The sequence below is a fragment of the Sceloporus undulatus genome, chromosome 1 (genome assembly GCF_019175285.1).
Source record: "Sceloporus undulatus isolate JIND9_A2432 ecotype Alabama chromosome 1, SceUnd_v1.1, whole genome shotgun sequence".
In the NCBI taxonomy this organism is placed as follows: Eukaryota; Metazoa; Chordata; class Lepidosauria; order Squamata; family Phrynosomatidae; genus Sceloporus; species Sceloporus undulatus.
The window spans coordinates 270384780-270404811 of NC_056522.1; the positions used below are offsets into that span (position 1 = coordinate 270384780).

At 38.5% G+C, this 20032-nt stretch overlaps 1 protein-coding gene across 3 annotated transcripts in view; it reads right to left on the reverse strand.

Moving 5' to 3' along the window:
• Positions 1-1515: 1515 nt before the first annotated feature.
• NAP1L4 (nucleosome assembly protein 1 like 4) overlaps positions 1516-20032 on the reverse strand; it is a 55717-nt gene continuing 37200 nt past the window's right edge. For 2 of the 3 annotated variants that reach the window (XM_042447042.1, XM_042447044.1), the window contains 3 exons: positions 19878-19907; positions 15841-15897; positions 1516-3008 (listed from right to left, as the gene is read on the reverse strand). In XM_042447042.1, coding sequence (XP_042302976.1) covers positions 2970-3008; positions 15841-15897; positions 19878-19907 — 126 coding nt within the window. In that variant the 3' untranslated portion in view covers positions 1516-2969. Of the gene's footprint in view, positions 3009-14633; positions 14672-15840; positions 15898-19877; positions 19908-20032 lie in introns of all 3 variants that reach the window. The other variant, XM_042447043.1, reaches the window with a different exon arrangement.

Genomic DNA, 20032 nt, shown 5'->3' on the forward strand with positions numbered 1-20032 from the left:
ATCAACCCTTATACGTTGTGCAGAGGACTGCATATATCTATGTGGGAAAAGAAACCACATTATGACCCTAGAAATTCCACATTAATAAGAAATTGTCAGGGAAAATGCCAACTGGTATACAAATAACGTTAACCATTGTGTAACCGAACATTTGAACTTAAGACCAGTATTTTTCCAACTTCTTCCTTCTATTATTTATTGAGGAATTTTCACTGCGATGGACATTAAGTTTAGAAAATAGTAAATGACTAGGAAAGCATTTAGTTTATATATAATTTAGGCATATGTTATGGACAAACATACTATCGAGTGGTTACTCAGTATTTACATCACCACAAGCATGAAAAGTTTCCACAACTATTGCAACAGATTTTTCTTCCCTTCCCACAACAGCTCTTTACACCACCCAAAACCCAGCTTCATGGTTTCCCATGCCTTCTGAAGACAGTTTTTGGGCATCACAGGGAATAACAGTGAGAAGAAGTATAGTTCACGTGCTGGTTCAGGTAGCTTGTGCTGTTCTGACAACAGAAGATCCTATCAGTCTCCACAATAGGTATTCTTATGTGGAAGAAAGCAGTATTATCTTTAGCTACTCAGGTTAAAGACTATGAGCATTTAGCAGAAAGACATCAACATTCAACATGCTAATATGGTTAAAAACACAGATACCAAGGTAAGCCTCAACTGTCTTAAGGGAAGGAAAGAAGCACTGAACAGCTTTCTCCTGTTCTGGCTGTATTCTCTCCCATTCCCACCTCAAATGTCAGTTGCCCTGTGGGAAAGATTTTGGTTGCATTTGGTATGTTACAATTGTTTATTATGATTTATGTTATTTACAAGTTGTATTGGAAGAACTGCTATTCAGAAAGTCAGAAAGATAAATATATTAAATGAATGAGAACTACAACAACAACAACAACAAAAACCACATATGAGAATATAAGGCACTGCTGAATCTAAATACGTCAGCAAATCTGGTAGAGAAAATCAAGGAACTGAACTAGAATTAAAGAACTGTTTAATCTTCATTTCTGTTTCCCATCATCAATATAACCTGATGCACACTTGCAAATTCTCTATACAAAGAGATTCCAGCCTAGCTTGCACACTCTGACACCAGCTTCTCATGTCATTCTGTAAGGAGCTCGCTCAGTTTTGTGTCATTAGACTGATTTTAATAAGTAGTATTACCCTACTGTGGATTTCCCCCCTAACTGAATGAAATGGTTGGTTATGGTTTTTCCAACACTCTACATTTTTTCTCGAGATTTTTAACTCCAAAGAGGTTTTCCAGTCACTGATTATCTGACACACAATACCAGAATAAGCTGTTTGCTATACTTATTTACAAATATGGCATATCAAATGAAATCTCAATGGGATTCTTAAGGGTAGCTTCCCTCATTCCTGTTCATGTACATATGCACATATGAGTGAGTGGGTGCATGTACACATCCTGGTTTTTTTTTAAAGTATCATGTACTGTATCAGAGAAAATGCCAGGGCAAAATGTTTCATGTTTCACAACTTTAATATAATATTCTAACTATTCTGTACAAATTGAAAACACCGTATTAAGTTACAAATGTATAAGGTAAGGCTGGAGCACTCTCTACAAGCCTGGTAACAGCATTCATACAGTTGCTAATGAACTGTTGCCAGAAACTGGCATAATTGTGTTAAGAAATGTGAAATGTAATTCTGAACAGATCTTTTCAAAGATTTTGGCGCTTTAAAAACCATGGAAATGTGGTACAGAGTGATTTGAGTATTGCAAATCAAGTATCGGAACTACACATTTACTTAGGATTTAATTTATATGTTCCCAATAAAGTTATTCTCATGGGCTCAGCTCAGACAATTCTCTAAACTATTCAAACCATTCCATCTTTCCATGCTTTTGAGTGCAGTGTATCATCATTTTCTTACTTGCAGTGATGTCTAAGTTAGCAAACCTCTGATCTCCAAACCAGAATGTGCCGTTTAACTATCATAGAAAACTATTTTTCCCTAAACAGAAAGCTGAGAAGTCAAGCTGCACACACAAGGGGAGAAGGAGTGCATGAACCCGCAGCTCTCCACTTTTCCAAATCTAGATCTGGAGGATCATCTGAACAAGGCCTAGTAATGTAGGCTAAGTTAGATCAGTGATATATATTAGTGCCATAACCCATTTTCATCAAATTATGAAGCCCATTTCTTACCCAGTTTGTTGTTTTGGAGTGTTTGACAAGCAATCATTCTGTAAGTAGAGTATGAGTTTTCCATGTACAAGTACCCATATTTTATAAACAGGAAAAATATTTTTCAAGTATATTTAAAACTATTAAAAGCACTAGTTCATCAAAGTACTTACAAACATGAATAAATAAGGTGAACAACTAAGATCTCTCAACCACCACCACATCCTTTCAAGAAGGTAAAGGAAATGTTACTTCAAATTCAGATTACCTTTACTGGAGATGACAATGTTTAATGCTGCTCTGTAGCACTATTCTGATTAGAAGGCTGCTGGAAACATATTTTAAAGGGGGAAAAGAGCTAGAAGAAATCATATTGCTTTGTTTTTGCTGTTATGTATTTTAATTAATTAATTTAATATATTTTTATGTGAACTATTTCACAGTATTTAGACAAAAATTACTTTGTACTGAGGGCAAGTTTTTCAGAAGGGATATTTTAAAATTTTAATTGGAAAGCCTATTGAGGCAATTGAACTACAGTGTACCAAAGGCTGTAGAGTGTGCTTTAATTAAACCTCATATTTCTCAAATGCATTAAGTTGCCACTGTACAAGTTAAGCAAAAATAAGAAAAAAGTTAGTGAAAATCATGCATTTGAAAACAATTTAGTTTTAAGCATTGTTAATAAGATTGTGCTGCAGCAATAGAATATCCTGAACTGCAGGCCAGGTATCCAAATGTTTGTTACAGGTTGTTCAAATATCACTCTGAAGTGGTATTTCCTTATTGTTGTTTGCATTCAGCAGGCTGGCTGGCATCTTTCTGTTGAAAAGAGAAAAGAAAAAGAAAAAATAAAGTTTGCACAAGACTTATCCAAGTGGATTCCAAATTTAATTCTACTTATATAAGCAAAATTACCATTTGCAAGTGATCCCACATAAACAAATTGTTCCAGTTATACTAAGATGTTTCTGATCTATTTACTGTATATCAAGCTAGTTCATATTTAGTATAAAGGCTAAAACTAACAGTCAATGATCCCTGTTTGTATATTTTAATCATTGTAGAAGCTCCTTAAACATGACAAAACCTGTGCTGGATTACATAAAAGCTCTATGTAGTCCAGCACCCTACTTCCACACAGGCCAATTACGATCTCTATAGAAAGTCCTCTCTTGCAAAGGAAGTGCATGACAAAACCAGCTGACACAAAGGGCATACATAAAATCTACTTTTCCAATGTATTTTCCAGAAAAACGTATTTTCACTGACTACAACTATTAACTGACTTGATATGAAGAGGTACAGTAAGTTATTTTATGGTTTTATCCTATGTGATTTCAAGAAATGTGAGAGTACTCTGTGGTGTCATTCAGTACTGGCCAAGTACAGACGCAATTACATTCAGAGATAACCTTGATCACTCTCCTTCAGACCATTTTGTATTTCTGTTACATCAATTCATTCCAGCAGTTTCCAATATATTCAAGCACTAACCAATTCAAAAGATGGAGATTTAGCAGGATTAAGAAGAGTGCTGTTCTGTTTTAGGATATCAGCTTCAAATCAAAGTTCCCAATCTTTAGTCTAGAAAAATTACCAAGGGATACTTCTAGAGTAGGCAGTGTAAACATATGGTTCTAAAGATGGTGCTAAACAGCAACTCTCACAATCCCTCGCTAATGGCTATGCTGGCAAGGGATACCAGGAGCTGAATATAAGTCCAATAATATCAGAAGTACCACAAGTTTCCCATTCTTGAACTATAACTTTAACCAAAAAAATACAGATTAGATGGTGGCATGTGTCTTCCCAGTTTAAAGCGGATACACAATGACCTCATTTAAGAACAAGGAAATGGGAGAATTATAGAAGACAAAAACCTGTGAAATGGGACTGTATGTCCAACACACTGCAAAAAAAGTGGAAGGATTCAACCACCAGACTACTTGTAAAGACTCCTCATCTACATTTGCAAGAAATAATGTTGAAGATAGAACAGCCCCAATCCCTCCTAAAATTATACAGTGGGCCCTCTTCCTTACGTGGGGATCCGTTCCAGATCCTTCCGCATTGGGGAAATCCGCGCATGCTGGAGCCCCAATTAGAAGTAATGGGGCTTATGGGCACACCCCCCATTACTTCTTCTGGGGCGCGTGAGAGGCTTTTCCGGTGCAGCTTTCAGCATATGCTGAAAGCCGCGTATGCAGTGATGTGTAAAACACAGGTGCACTGTACTTGCATCACTTTTATGATCCACATTTATCAGATAGCTCTCTCTAATTTTTATTCCAGGCATTTAGCAAAAGAGTACAACATTCAATATGTATTTATCTCAGCATAATGAATATTTACTGTAAGGACAAAAATTCTGAAAAATCATTAGCTGATTTAAGAGATTAAATTTGAAAACCATTGTAGAAAATTTAATAATCCATCACCACACATACACACATCAAAGCAGAAGCACATGTAAAATCATTAATTCTCAAATCATCACAAAGTAAGATTAATAAAACCAAACTGATAATAAAAGCAAAGTAGTTTTTTTCAGTATGCTCAAGTCCACATCTAATGAGCTAATTTTTAATATTCCTCCAAAATATGATTAGATATATCAGAATCAAGTCTAGGATAATTAATTCAATGGAGAAGACTTCACTGGATCAAACATGTTATCACAATAATCTTCTATCTCTCTTTCATGGTCTACTCTTCTACCTCATTCAAACTGTTTTTTCAGCAATTTCCCACAAGCTTCTACAACAGTTTTAAAATATATGTCTTTACGGTGCGTCTCCCCCAATCAGCAAAATAAACAGAATGAGAGTAACAGAATGAGACATCAATGTTCTACAATAATTCATTCAGAGCATTTTCATTAACAGAGATGCTCCAAATTAGCTGGCAAATTAAAAATAATTCTAGGAAGCATTTTACAAGAAATGTCAATTGCAACCACACTGTCCCTATGTTGAAAACAATGGCAGCACTCTGGCTTTCAAGAGGTTTGATAGCAAAAAAAGCCCAGGCTGCTTGTACTCTATAGCTAAATAGCATAATGGGTTTTACTACCACACAGCCACCGTTATTATTATCAGTGCAATCAGGAGAGGAGTAATGCTTCCTTACTACTACAGTGTCTCTCATCCTGCAAAAGCTGGTCCAGAGAGCTGAGAAACCAGCTGTAGACAGTTTTGGATGGTACCTAGGACTGCAGGGGCAAGGGGGTGAGGAGTGCAGTTCCTACTTTAAGTTAATGTCCCACACTGCAATATTGTTCCAAATGTGGCAGTGCTTGCATTTGCTCCCATCTACATATTTACATTATTTGTACTGTATGTATTATATTGCATTGATCATAGAATAAGGCTACATATCCACAATGCAACCATTTTAACATGCTTAATTCCACATCATGAAAAATGAAAAGCAATTACATATTACTGGACATCCATGAGACACATGAAGCAACAACTTCCAAAGGTGAAAGCTTTCCCAAAAAAGAAAGCTGAGTCTTTGAGCAGCACTGTGACCACTGTGAAGTTGAAGGCTTTCATGGCCAGTATCCATAGTTTTCTGTAGGTTTTTTAGATTATGTGGCCATGTTCTAGAAGAGTTTCTTCCTGACGTTTCGCCAGCATCTGTGGCTGACATCTTCAGAGAATGCTCGCGTGGAAAGGACTTGGGTATATAAGGCAAGCATTCTCTGAAGATGCCAGCCACAGATGCTGGCAAAACGTCAGGAAGAAACTCTTCTAGAACATGGCCACAGAGCCCAAAAAACCCCCACAAAAAACTACTGTGACCACTGTTAGATGACATGGCAGGACATTGTAGGATATGTCTTAGCCTTCAGCCACATAAAAATGGCTAAAACAGTTTAGGATGCTAGCTTGGTAAACAATATTCTTAGAAATCCAATGCTTTTCTAATATTACAACACAACACATGTGTGTCTGAAACTGCCTCCTGATTACACATGAAAAGGTGAGAGGGGCTGGAAATGAAACATTGGTACTACCCATTTTAAGTCATTCTTAGATGGCAGAATGAGCAATTCCCCATGTGCCAGCTGGATAGGAAGGATTTTAAATTATTTTCCTGTATGTCCATTTACTCTCCTCCCTTGTTTGTCAGTTTTATTCTATAGCCTTGTCTAAACAACACAACCTAACAACCTAAGCATAGGAATCAAATTTTGTTTATGTACTTATCCTGATTAAATCTTCACTAACACTGATCTACAGATAATGTAGCTAATTCTGAAACTCTTGTTGTTGAAGTACTTTGACACTGAAAACATCACTTTAAGAGTCAACAATCATAAAAAAGCTTCTTTGAGAGGTTCAAACAGTTCCTTTGTTAATGTGTTAAGTACTAGTTTCCAATCGCATGAGGGAAATCTATGCACTGTCGGTGATGCTGATAAAGTCGCCCCTTTCAAAACCCTCTTAACATGAGGATTAGCTGACAAGTTGACAGCCTTCTGGAAGGAAAATTGTGGACAATGCAGCAACTTGCCTTTTCAAAATATTCCTTTGACTATCTCATTTTGAAGAAAATCAAGATCACAATTTCTCCCTTTCAGATTCATACCATGAGGCATAGACCAACTTCTAAAAGCTTTCAAAGTCATATCATATATTTTTTCAGTAGAATCTCTTCTCAACAACAAAATAGTATCAACCAGGTTCTCTGTATTGCCCTTCTGATTCAAGAAGTTCCTTTCAATATCCAAGCAGTTAATTACACTTGGCCTTCCTTATAGGCCTTCCGTGGCTTTGAGCTTACGCGAAAGGTAGCCCTGGCAGAAACAATGGGGCGCGTACTCACACCGCACACCCTGTGTACCGCCGCGAGCAAGTGCCCCCATTATTTTCTATGGGGCTTGAGCATATGCTCTTTTCCCCATGCGGGGTGTGTGTGTCTGGAATTGATCCCCCATGTATGGGAAGGGTAGATGGTACAACCAACTTGGGTTTTGATATTGGCCCCTGATGTAGTAAGTCTGGTTTTTGTGGCAGCCTCCACGTTTCCCTGACTGTTGTAAGAGTCAGAAACCAAATTCACTTGGGCCAATATGGAGCTACCAACAGAACCTCTGCCTTTTCCAATCTTATTTTTGTTAACATTTTCTGAATTATTGGCAAAGGTAGAAATGCATAATCCACCCCCCACCCAGTGCATTGCCAGTGCATCGTGCTGCTCTGCTCCTTTGTCTCCATCTATTGAATAATTAACTCCTTGACGTTTAGTTATTTCCAGAGCTGAATAAATCTACCTGGAGTGGCCCATAACTGCTGAAATATCTTTGTTCAAGGCCCATTCCCCATGATGAATAATATGCCTTCTCTTATAATCCACCTGTACATTTAAGAAACATTTTAGATACATTGCCTTTACTGATTTTTTTCACCCACTGGAATATTTTGTTTGATTCTTAGATCAAGGACACCGACTATACATGCCCTTGATTGCCAACGTAAGCTTTCAGTTAAATCGTCCATACAGACCTGCACGAGTTTTCTCCTTATGCTGTGAGCAAAACCTTATAGTGCCAATTGTACTGCCTTCAGTTCCAGTTAACAAATATTATATTTCAAGTCCAGACAAAGACTATAACTTAACAGTCGCATTTCATGAACCAGAACCAATGGTTACTTTAGCTTCTTAATGGTTTCTTCCAGCTTCTCTCTGTTTGCTCCAGATAATTCCTCACCACCACCACCATTGAGAGAGGCTGGCTTGCGTAGTGACTGTAACCTCTGAATGAATTACAAAATGATCTCTTGTCCACATAACTGTTTTGCAATCCTTGGACCTTTGCCGGACACATTGTATCTGCTTTCTTCATCTTCAACAACTGATTCAGCTCCTTCTTTATTTTATCTTCCTTTCTTGTGATTAAAAACAGACATCCCTTCCATAGAAATCTATCACTGCTCTTAAATGAATCAATAGATGTGGTTGGCTCTGACTTTTCTTGAAGTTTATTACAAAACTATGTCTCTCTAATATTTGCACTGTTTATTCTGACTATTTTGACTATTTCCTTGTTCCCTGTCTTCACCAAGATGTCATCCAAATGTGCATGTTCCTTTCTCAGATGTGCAATTCACGGATACCAATACCCAGTTGAAGACTCTAAGAGCTGAGGAAAAACCAAATGGAAGGGTGCTGAATGAAAAACGGCACTTTCTGAATTGAAAATGAAGATATTTCCTGCAACCTGGAACTAGAGCTACATGCAAATATACCTCCTTTAAATGGATTGAGTTGTTCATGTGCATATTTTCCTTGATGGTCTGTAATGATTCCATTTTGAACCTTTGATGTTTTTTGAAAGTGATTAAGAATTTTAAATCTAATACAGGATGTTAAGTTCCATTGCTCTTCATTACCATGAACAAGATGGAATACATACCATAGAATGTGATACTTGTTCTATAGCCCCAATTTGCAAGAGATGATCTATCTCTTTCTGCATAACCTATTGTTTCTCTTTTGCTTTTGACACAGGTGAGGGGAGATATCTGCTCCCTGATCTCTGGGAGAACAAATGCTGTATCCCTCAATGACTGAATCACCCAGTTATGCATAGCTATCTCTGGCCAAATCCATCTGAAATGCAGTAATCTCCTCCCACCAGAATGTCCCTTATGTCACTATTGTTGTCTTCCACCTCTAGCGAGGTGTTGGAATCCTTGTCTTTTGAGTTGGGTTTTACGTCTGTTTACCAGGCAGGTCCAGCTCCATCAGGACTAGCCTGAAGGAAGGAGACTCCACCCTCCATAACTGCCATCCGCTGGCCTGAGAGGGAGTTCATTAGGCAGGTCCAGCTCCATCAGGACTAGCCTGAAGGAAGGAGACTCCACCCTCCATAACTGCCATCCGCCGGCCTGAGAGGTAGTTCACCAAGCAGGTCCAGCTCCATCAGGGCCAGCCTGAAGGAATGAGACTCTGCCCTCCATAACTGCCATCCGCCGGCCTGAGAGGGAGTTCACCGGGCAGGTCCAGCTCCATCAGGGCTAGCCTGGAAGAAGGAAGAGCCCTCCCTCCAATCCATCTGCCTTGGTCCAGGCCTCAGAGGGAGAGAAGAACCACTGGACCTCATCCCCTTTCCCTCCACCATTCCCTTTTCCTTTTGTTTCGTGTCTTTTAGATTGTAAGCCTGAGGGCAGGGAACTGTCTGATTAAAAATAATAATTGTAAGCCGCCCTGAGAGCCATTAGGGCTGAAGGGTGGGATATAAATACCTAAATAAATAAATAAATAAATAGAAACCTGCCACTGTTGAAGTCAGTCTGCCTACTATAACTTCTTCCTCCTCAGCCATTCAAGCCCCCAGAGGGTGTCCAAAATGCTCCAGAAACAAAGAAAGTGATTACTAAAATTGGCAACATGATCTCACTGGTTTTTGGATGGAGAAACTCTTGTGAGTTTCCACACGGGCAACTCTGCTATAACTGTCTTCACCAGGTCCAGAACTTCCATTTTGCTATAGGAACATAGCCAGATACTCCTTTGATGTCCTCTGATCTCCACTAGCAGTGGAATGGCTGTCAGGGCCAGCTATCACAATGACACCATGAGTCAGCAGGGGGGCTTGGGTTGTTTTGGAGGCAGGAAGAGAATATCAACATTTGCAACCCCACCAAGCAAATACAACTGTAAGGGGTATTACACTTGTGTATGTCACTGATAAGATATTGGCCCACATGTGTTACTGACACAAAACAGCCCCCTACCAGATATATAAACACTAAGGAACCTCCCCAAGACAAAATGCACTGAGCAGCGGCCCCCCCAAGGGAAGACTAAGGTGAAGGCAAAAAAAGACCCTTCCATCCTCTCATCAATGGGGCGCTCTGATGCAGAGCTTCTACCATGCTAGCAAAAGCAAAAGTACTAATTCTTGTTAGCCTTTTCCCTCTATCAAGCCAAGAAGTTTAAGTTCATGCAAAACTTTCATTGTCAGTTTTTGACTGCTTAACTCTTGTGCCACGATGAAAATATTTTACACCTTCACAGTGTTAAGTATTTCATGTACATCAAGTGGTAAACAATGTCAATTAAATCCATTTCAATTCTGTGTTGTAATACAACAAAATGTGGAAAAGCCAAAGAGGGGAGTAACAATTCTGCAAGGCATTGCATATCTCATGCAAAATTCTTTTCCAAAAATCTGAACAAGAACAATTCCTTATGGTCTAGCAATATTTATGTGGAATAAAGAATCTAAGGATGCTTCTGCTAAATAAAACATATAAACCTTTAAGACTGGGATGGGATTCCTGTAATACAGATGCAAATGTGCCCGGCTTGGCCCTTGCATATCACTGGAAAAAGAGAGAGAGAGAGAGAGAGAGAGAGCACTGCCATTTGGGGAAGTTTTCATGAGCAGCAATTTTACTTGAAAATAAGGCACAGCAACCACACTCTGTACCTTACTTTTGGGCCCAACAAAAGCTTTTTGCAAAACTAAAAGGGGAGCTCTGGCCACTTTCAGTTTTGTTTTGGGGGGCATTGGCATGAACCACAGCTACTCCAACAGGTAAAAAGCAATCACTGGACCTCTACTTCAAAGTCCCACAGGATCTTCATTGTTTCTTCTAAAACAAACTAATAAGGCTATTTCTGGAAAACATTTGAAAAAGGAGACAGCTTGAAGTCACACCATTGATAGCTGTAATAAAGCTGACAGTGAAGGCCAGTTTAATTACAGGTTCACTGAAAACACATGCTATCAGTCCCAGTTTTCACCAGTAAAGAAGGTACCTGGAAGTAACTAGGACTATGTCAGCTCCAGGAACATTAACAACCTATGTGTTTTCATTAGCAGACACTGTAGTCACATTAATTTTCAAGGCAGATCTTTGTAGAAAGGTGAGACTCATTGCTGAGTACAGTTCAAGTTTTCTCAGAGCAAAAAAAAAAAAAAAAAAAAAGGTAGCTAAGTCTTTACTGTCGTTATAGTAACTACCACAGATCTAGAGCTGTAATTTATAACCTAGTCAAATCACTCCTTTATGAGGCAGATTTACACAAATCACTGCCCCATCCTGAACTCACTTGATATTAGGTTTGGCAACTTCCCACCATGTATTCACTAAGCTAGAAGTCAGTCTTTGACAATACAAAGCAAGCACTGCTCTTCAATAAGAGGTTCCAAGATAATATATGATTCATCACAGGAACCAGTGACCACTTAAAAAACATAATATGCCAGCACTGGTCAAGCTGTTGCTTAGAAGCTACATGTCTCTCTGACAATTTGTTATTCTTGATGCTGCCAACATCTTCCCAAGCAATGGGCAGTCCCTGTCTGCTTCAGCCATTTGGGCTGCAGACAATGGTGACAGCAAAGGAGAAGAATCCAATGTGCAAAAGAAGACAGCAATAACTAAGCAGGAATAGACAGGATGCAAGTTGGGCAAGAGAGACTGCTGAAAGGAGAACAGACAGAAAGCTAACCATAAGGCACCAAAAAAGAGAAAAAAGAAAAATGTGTCAGGTAGCTCTTGGAGGCAGTTGAAAAGATATAAACAACGTGGGGAGAAAGAATATATGAGGCTCAGCCAAAAAGGCAAGTCACAATTCTAAAATTGAAAGAAACAAGGCAACAGTTACCAAGACTATGCAGTTATGCTAAATGCTGTCATCCCCACTTTCTCCTCACTTTCCCTTAAATTATTAAGAAGGAAATTGGAATAAATTTGATCCTTCCAAGGCAGAAACTATTTGGCAATGCTTGTATCTAGCCTAGTAAATTTGTGCAAGTAGTGAGTTGGACATCACATTGGCCTACAAGTGCACCAATTCTAATCATACTAGAGCTTGCTATGGTTTTTAAACCTAAATCTAATTCTATTTTTGATACATGGAAATGTACAGAGAAAGCATGATATAGGAAATTCAATTATGAGGGGAAAATATGCCCATTGGAAGATTTCTGCATTCACTGTAAGAGGAAGTAAACTGTTGTGCTTTATATGAAACAAAGACATTATTTCAAAGAAAGAAAGCTGAAACACTATGGGGAAAATATCACATTTTTATCTGTCTATACTACTGTATCAGGAATAAAACAAATCAACCATACTGAAATCATAATGAAGCACTCAAATACTATTTTTGAGCACTCATAAGCGAAGCTGACACAATTAAATAAATCAGTACCTATTGTGCCTATAAAGTTGCATGCTTGCTATGTTTTGAAAGTAGTTATAACAAGCCCAACATGGTCTGAAAACTTAGCCACTCCACTCCTTCAGTATACAAATATGGATTTCTCTATAAAAATATTTACACACTCAAGATAAACATCTTATGCATTTTGTTTATTGCTGCTGGGTAGCATCATGTTATCTATAAATAAGATATACAGTCTGCTCTCGCTTTATGTGGGGGATCCATGCCAGAACACCACCCCCCACGTAAAGCAAAAAGTGTGTATGCTCAAGCCCCATTGGATAGAATGAGGCTTGGACTTGCTGCGCGGCCATGCGCGTGTGCCACAGGCACCATTGCTTTTAATGGCGGGCGGCTTCAGTGTATGCTGAAAGCCACCTACAATGAGCCTGCATATGGTGCAGGCTCACTGTATAAGCAACAAACAGAAATAGATAAATCCTAATATCTACAAAGAAATCTGTATTTTTCAGTACTTCAAGAAGAGACAATGTTGCTACATTAAGTTCTCACAATAAAAACAAAGAATTGGGCAATTTCAGAAAAGATCTAGCAGTGATAGGTTATCTAATATATTACAGCCGTATTTATTTAACCTCTCTATCCTAGATACAAAGAGAACTCAGTTCAACTGTCCTTCTATCACTCCACTGAGTCACAGATTTGATTTCTTATCCAGAAGGCACTTGAACTTGGAATCTAAGCATGGTCAGGCCTGCTCAGTACAGTGGTACCTCGGGATACGAAATACCCAGGTTACGAAATTTTCGGGATACGAAAAAATCCCATAGGGAATTATTGTTTCGGGTTACGAATGTTTTTTCGGGTTACGAAAAAACTTTTGGTGCTTTTTTCGGCTTTTTCGCACGGAATCGCGGCTTTTCCCCATTAGCGCCTATGGCAATTCGGCTTACGAAGGCTTTTCGGGTTACGAAAGCGGCCGCGTTACAAATTAATTTCGTAACCCGAGGCACCACTGTACTTGGATGGGTGATCAGCAAAGAATACCACGTGCTACAGGATTTATTTTAGAAGAAGGCAATGGCAAATCCCCTCTAAATATTCCTTGCCTCAAAACACCATGACATTCATGGGGTTGTCATAAGTCAACAAGTTATCTGAAGGCACATGCATGTGCAAACACACACACACACACACACGAACACATGTACAATTAAGCAGCCTGTGTAAGTGGACTGTAATCCAACTACCTCATATTACAATTGTGATAGCAAATGGCTAAATGAACAGTCAGCTGTTTATAGAGCTTTGAAAATTTTCTTTTGTAGGGATCATTTTCATTACCCTAAATTCAATCTTCTGCAGTAAGTAACTACTGTTTCATGAAATAAACTCTCCAAGATTTTCTGAAATTCTTGTTAAACTATGTAAGTGCTAGTTACTGAGATGCTATAGACCTATATATTGACAAAAAGGTGAAGACACACTTTCAGGACACAAATAAACTATGTGAAAGCAAAATGAACAGATGAGATGGCAAATCGGATTTTAAGAGAAGAGCCTGAAGAGATCATAACTTAAGGGTCTCAGAGCAATGGTTCATATGTTCAAGAATAGATCACAGTATTTCCAAAAAAGACCCACTAAATGCACATAGTTTAATGTGGCTCAAGAAGAATGCCACTGTCTCTAATGAACCCTAATATGATCAGCAATCTCACCTGCTACATGGAACAAACAGCAGGCCTTGATCAAGTAGGAGAGATGTATAAATATGTACTTGACCAAGAATGTGCCTATTTAACACTAATACAGTACACAAAAGAATAGGGGAAGAGACCAGGAAAATTAAGAATTTAATTTCAAGTAAATAGGACTAAGTGGAACACACAGAATTTGGAAAAATGTTTGTCCTGGAACATGTCACAATGCACACAGAACTGTAAGGAACAAGTTTATGCATTAAAATCTGCATGAAGTCACACACACACAGTCAACACAATCACAACAGAAATATCCCTATGTTAAAAGTACACAGCTACAGCAAAGGTAGTAGAATGTACACAAGGAAGAAAGAGGTGTTCCTATAAATACTGGCACTCCTCATGATTTTAAAGTATAAATGTTCTACACATTTTTCTCGAGAACAAGATCTCTAAAGGGTATCCAGATTAGGTACCACATTTTTCTATATACTAAGAAGAAACCAGACAGGCATTTAAATGAACCACACTGCATGGGCTACAAAAACGGGAAGTCTGGAAGTTATGTATTAATGGAATTAAACCTTACCTATAAATGAATGAATGATAAACAGACTTAAATTACACCTAAATGGGGAAAAATTGAAAGGAACTGTCAGCATGAAAGAAATGTGAAATGGACAAAAAAAATTAGACAGCAATAATTACTGTTCCAGAAGATACAAGAAATGATTTGTCAGATACAACTACTCTCCAAAATAACTTATGAAGTCATTTTCAAATCGGCCCTGCTCTTCTTCCCACACACAAGATCTTTGACACAGCCACTGCCGCATTTCATTCAACTCAATAACTATGACTCTGTCACTGCAATAACCTTGCAGTGGTCACAAAATACACCATCTCCATAAAGAAACTGTATAAAATATTGTGCAGTGTGTGCTCATTATCTCATGCAAGCGTGAGTGTTATGTGTCTTCATTGATGCAAGTCCCATTTCTGCATGTCACTATTTTGGGGATATTACCTGCTCCTTTGGTTTTATTATAGTCCCCTCATTAAATGCATGCTCTACATGTCCAATTATGATTGTAACAAAAGGCCTTTTGATAACTAGTCACAAGAGGGAGTCTTGGTCATGCAGAAATTTTAATGTCAGCCTATCTGAGGAAAGGGATAGCAGGAGAAAAATAGAAAAATATCTAATATATCTAACGCTACTCACACATGACGTTTCCCTACATGGCCAAAACAATCACTTAAGGGAAAAACCATATGCAAATGTCATGTGAAAAATCACACTACATATAATTTGCTGCAATTAAGTGTCTGGAAATTACAATGCAATTTGTTAACAAGATTTTTTTTCTTATATATCTTTGAGAAATGCAATTCATAAAGCAGTCTTTAGAATTTTCAGAAACAAGGATCTCAGCAACAAAAACTTAGCAATAAAAACACTAATGAAAAATGAATGCATTTATAATAGATATATGCAGAGCCACATACTTATTTTGCAACAAGACTCCGAAGTTATGCGTGCACTTTGTAAAAAAAGTAAATATACATTTGTGTGAAGACAGCCAGTGTGTTAGTTACATCTGTGCCTTAATGAAGAAATATTCATGGATACTGTTAAAAATGAAATACTGTAGATGATCAGTAACTTGGTTACTTGAAACAATTAACAAATTTTTCCATCCACGTACAAACTATATTCTACAAAAATAAAATGGGCCTTATGGTAAAGTTAGTATGCGAAAAATTGCATGTGCACTTCTAAAACTGAAGCTAACCTTAGGTTCACTTTCTGCATCTTCCTCCTCCTCTCCTTCTTCTTCACCTTCCAATTCCTAGGTTAAAAAAATAAGATAAGAATACTTTTCAGAAGCACAGTAAAAAGGAACATTGATACAGACCTTAAAGTTCCCTCTTGGTGACATACTTGGGTATCCAGCTACGGGGCACCCAGTTATTAACTATTTCTTTCTGATGTTCAGCAGGCAGGAGCCCCTTGAACAATTTTCATCTACTCCTTTTTTCCTTGTAGGCATGCTCTAAAGTTTCATTTTGTTGTCTCAGGTGTAGTAGGAAGAAACACAAAGACATGGAGAAAGAAGGGAAATTGGGAATTCTAGGCAGTATAAATATTAATACAAATGAACAGTTACCAAAAATGTTCCATTCTCCCCTTGGCATAGGAAGCATCCAAGTGTAGAATATGTAAAGGTATGTAGTATGTAGGCAGAGGTAGGTGGTAGCCCACAAACGACAAAACAAGTGTTGAAGCAACCTCCAACCAAAGGCTGACAATGCAGACTTGTCTATTTTGTGATGCCTTGTGAAGGTGGTTGTGGAGATCCATAAGGTCACCCAGAAAATGAGTTATGGATCTGTTGGTGTATGGCAGGGGTAGGCAACCTTTTTGAGCCGGGGGCCAGGTTGCTGTCCCTCAGACAACTGGGGGGCCGGAGGCAAAAAATAAATCATTAAATATTTTTTTTAAAAAAATTAAATAAATAAATAAACCGGGACAAATGTAGGACAAAATTTTCAAATGGAGGACTTTTTTTTTTTTTTAAATTAAAAAGGGGGGGAGGACACGCAAAAAAATTTGTTGATTTTTTAAAAAATGTTAATATAAATGCATGTTTCTGAGGCTTCTATAGACAACTGCCCCCTCGCGCGAGAGGCCAAAGGCCCTGGCGGCAGGACCGGGCTGGGGCCGGTCCCAAGGCCTCGCCGGGCCGAATCCGGCCCGCAGGCTGTAGGTTGCCTACCCCTGGTGTAGGTAATGTGGCGGAATGCCCTAGCAGAATAAGCCACAGTGTAGGTTACTTTAATAAACTAAGATATAAAATTCAGCTTTCTAATTACAGTTAGACCATTCCAGATCAGTACAGGTGCAGGTGACAGGATGGGTCTTGATGAAAAAACCAAGAGCTTCTTCCAAAGGGCTCTGCTGCTGACTAATTTCCTCCCTTGACACAAAGGTCAGAAAACATATGGGCAGATTCAGTCAACAGATGACCTTGCAACAGGGCGTCCATGCTATACTTATGGCTCTGTTTTAGAGCAAGATTTGCTCTGGAGCTAGTTCAAGTAAGAACAGAATGAGAAAAGAACCAAGAAACATGTCTGCCCTGCTTATGAAAGTGTTCCCTTTTTTTCTCTTTGAGAAGCTCCCCAGAAATGTCAGTAATAGTAGCATCCTATATTTTTTTGCTCAAAGAGTTTCCAAGGTGAGGGGCAAGTGTAGACAAGAGAAAGAAAGTGAGTTTGGTGTGTGGGCAAGCAGAAGCAACCCTTCCCTTATCTGAGACTGAAACTGAGACTCACCTGAATGTGAAAGTAGCTCAGAATGAGCCATACTGTATAGTCCTTTTGTGCTCTCTGGTGGTGATAAATGTTACTGCTATTAAAACTGATTCAGAAAATGATGCCAATTTTTGCAGGGACCTGGAGATTTGGAATAGTTCCCCAAACTGTTACTGGGTAGCCCAAATCACTAACAATTGCTGATTCTCTACAGTAGTAACAGTCAAAGTAAATGGACATTTTATTAGAGGATGAGTTTCTCTTATCCAAAATGCTTGTAACCAGAAGTGTTTTGGATTTCCCCCCTAGTTTTGGAATATCTGCATACTAGTTTGCAGATAAGACTCAAGTCTAAATAAAAAAAATCCTTTATGTTTCATATATGTCTTATGCACAAATGCTGAAGATAATTTTATACATAATAATTTTCAATAATTTCATGTATGACACCAAGTTTGTGTACATTGAAGCACCAGAAAACAACAATGTCACTATCTCAGCCACCCATTTAAAAAGTTTTGGCTTTTGGAGTATTTTGGAATTCCAGATAAAGGAGATTCAATCTGTATTTGTAATGAGATTGATGGTTTTCTGTATCTTTTCTAGCATATAAGGAAGAGAATTACTTCCAACTGCTTCCTAATTTGCATTCATTTTATCAGGATTGTTAGTTCACTTTTCCTTATGAGAAAGACATGAAAAGGGGAGAAACTGGTAAGGAAAAGCAGCACGAGAATTTTAAACAATGCAATTAAGAAAAAAAAGGGACACAGACAAGAACAAAGAAGAAAAACACAGGTTTAGATTATAATTATGAGACCAAACTAAACAAAATAGAGGAAAGACAAGCTTCTGCTCTGAATGTAGATTGAAATGAATGAGCCAAGAAAATGGAGCTGGGGAAGAGTCTACAGACACAGATGGTCAATTAAGTTGCAGAAGTTGTTGGCTTCTGAGGAAAACAATGAGGGAACCCACAAACGCCCTGAAATCAAGCAAACCCACTTTTAAAGATTTTGGAAGTTTACAAAAAATGAGACTTGTCTTCCAAACTTCTAGTTTAGGTCTACTTATGCATTTCATATTCATTAATTTTTCCCCCACATCAGTTAAAGTGATAATGAGCACTAGCTTCCGGACCCAGTACAAGGTGTTGGTTATCACCTTTAAAGCCCTAAATGGCTTGGGTCCAACCTATCTTCGGGACCGCCTTCTCCCCTACAATCCTCCCCGCGCACTCCGCTCCTCTGGGAGAGGCCTACTTCAGCCACAAAAATCTAGGCTTTCGACTACCTCCCAGAGGGCATTTTCCATCGTCGCCCCCAGACTGTGGAATGGCCTGCCGGATGAGATCCGTCTACTTACATCCTTAGACAGCTTTAAAAAGGCTATTAAGACGGATCTCTTCCGGCAGGCCTTAGAAAAACGTCTGGGAAAGATACAGCTGCTCCCACTGGTTGCTTGTTGGTATGATGTTGTTGACCTTCTGGTCAGTTTTTAGCTTGTATGTTTGTTTGTTTGTTGTTTTTTGTTCTGTTTTTTAAATATCACATTGAATTTAATTCTTTTTTAAGGAGAGGAGGGTACCAGGGATTTTATATGTTTTGTATTTTTAACTTTGTTAGCCGCCCCGATTGTTCTCAGAGGGGCGGGATACAAATAAATTTTATTATTATTATTATTATTAATATTAGATGACGTACACCCACAACCTGTGTTAAAGCTGCACTGGGGTTGCTCCCAGGCTGCCTAAGGCAGCCAAAACCCAGACCTAAAAAGAGTGGATCTTTTCCGCTCCTTTCAGTGATGCGTTGCGGATCACGGCAGGGCCGGCATCGGGATTGCAGTGTGTGGTTGCCGCAGTCCTATGGCACTAGGCAGAAGTGGCCTCTGGCTGCTCCTTCCTGCCCATTTGTTCTGTCCCTAAGTTTACAGGACTAATGATTTGGCTATCCTGTTTTTATTAAAAGTCAAATTATTTTATTAAAAGCTTCAGCTCCTTTCCAAATACTTGAAAATAATGAGGAAGAGTCATCACACCGACTATACTACTTCATAATTTTTCATGACAATGAAAAAACTGGACAGAGCTCACTTACTTCTATACTGTATACACATATAGAACAGCACTTCAGAGCACACATTTTGTATTATGTCCAATCTCTCAGTACGTGGGGGGGAGGTTTAAAAATAGAACAAAACTAATTTTGTATTAGCCTACTATGCTGTCAGGGAACCACAACCTTTCATCCATCTTACTTCACAAAGTATGACTTAGTAAACATTTCACATAATGGCTACTCAAACGGAAGCCAGCTAGCTACCAATATGAGTGCAAAGGGCTGTTAGGCAAACCAGCCTGTTCTTAAAATTAGCTCACACCAACAGAGGCAGTCAACAATAATATGTCTACTGTATGCTCTAAAAAAAGTCCCATTGGATTACTGGAAAAGTAAATATTTCTTCGTGTTCACCATGGAAAATGTGTCCAGAAGATAAACAGGATTTTACTCACCTCCTCTTCTCCTTCCTCTCCTTCTTCAAACTAATGAGAAGGGGGAAACTGTTTAGATCCAAGTTTAAAATTAGCAGATAAAACATTTATATGCATTCTAGACATTCTACATTGCACCCCACTTCTTTCACTATGTAACTACTATTATTTAAAGT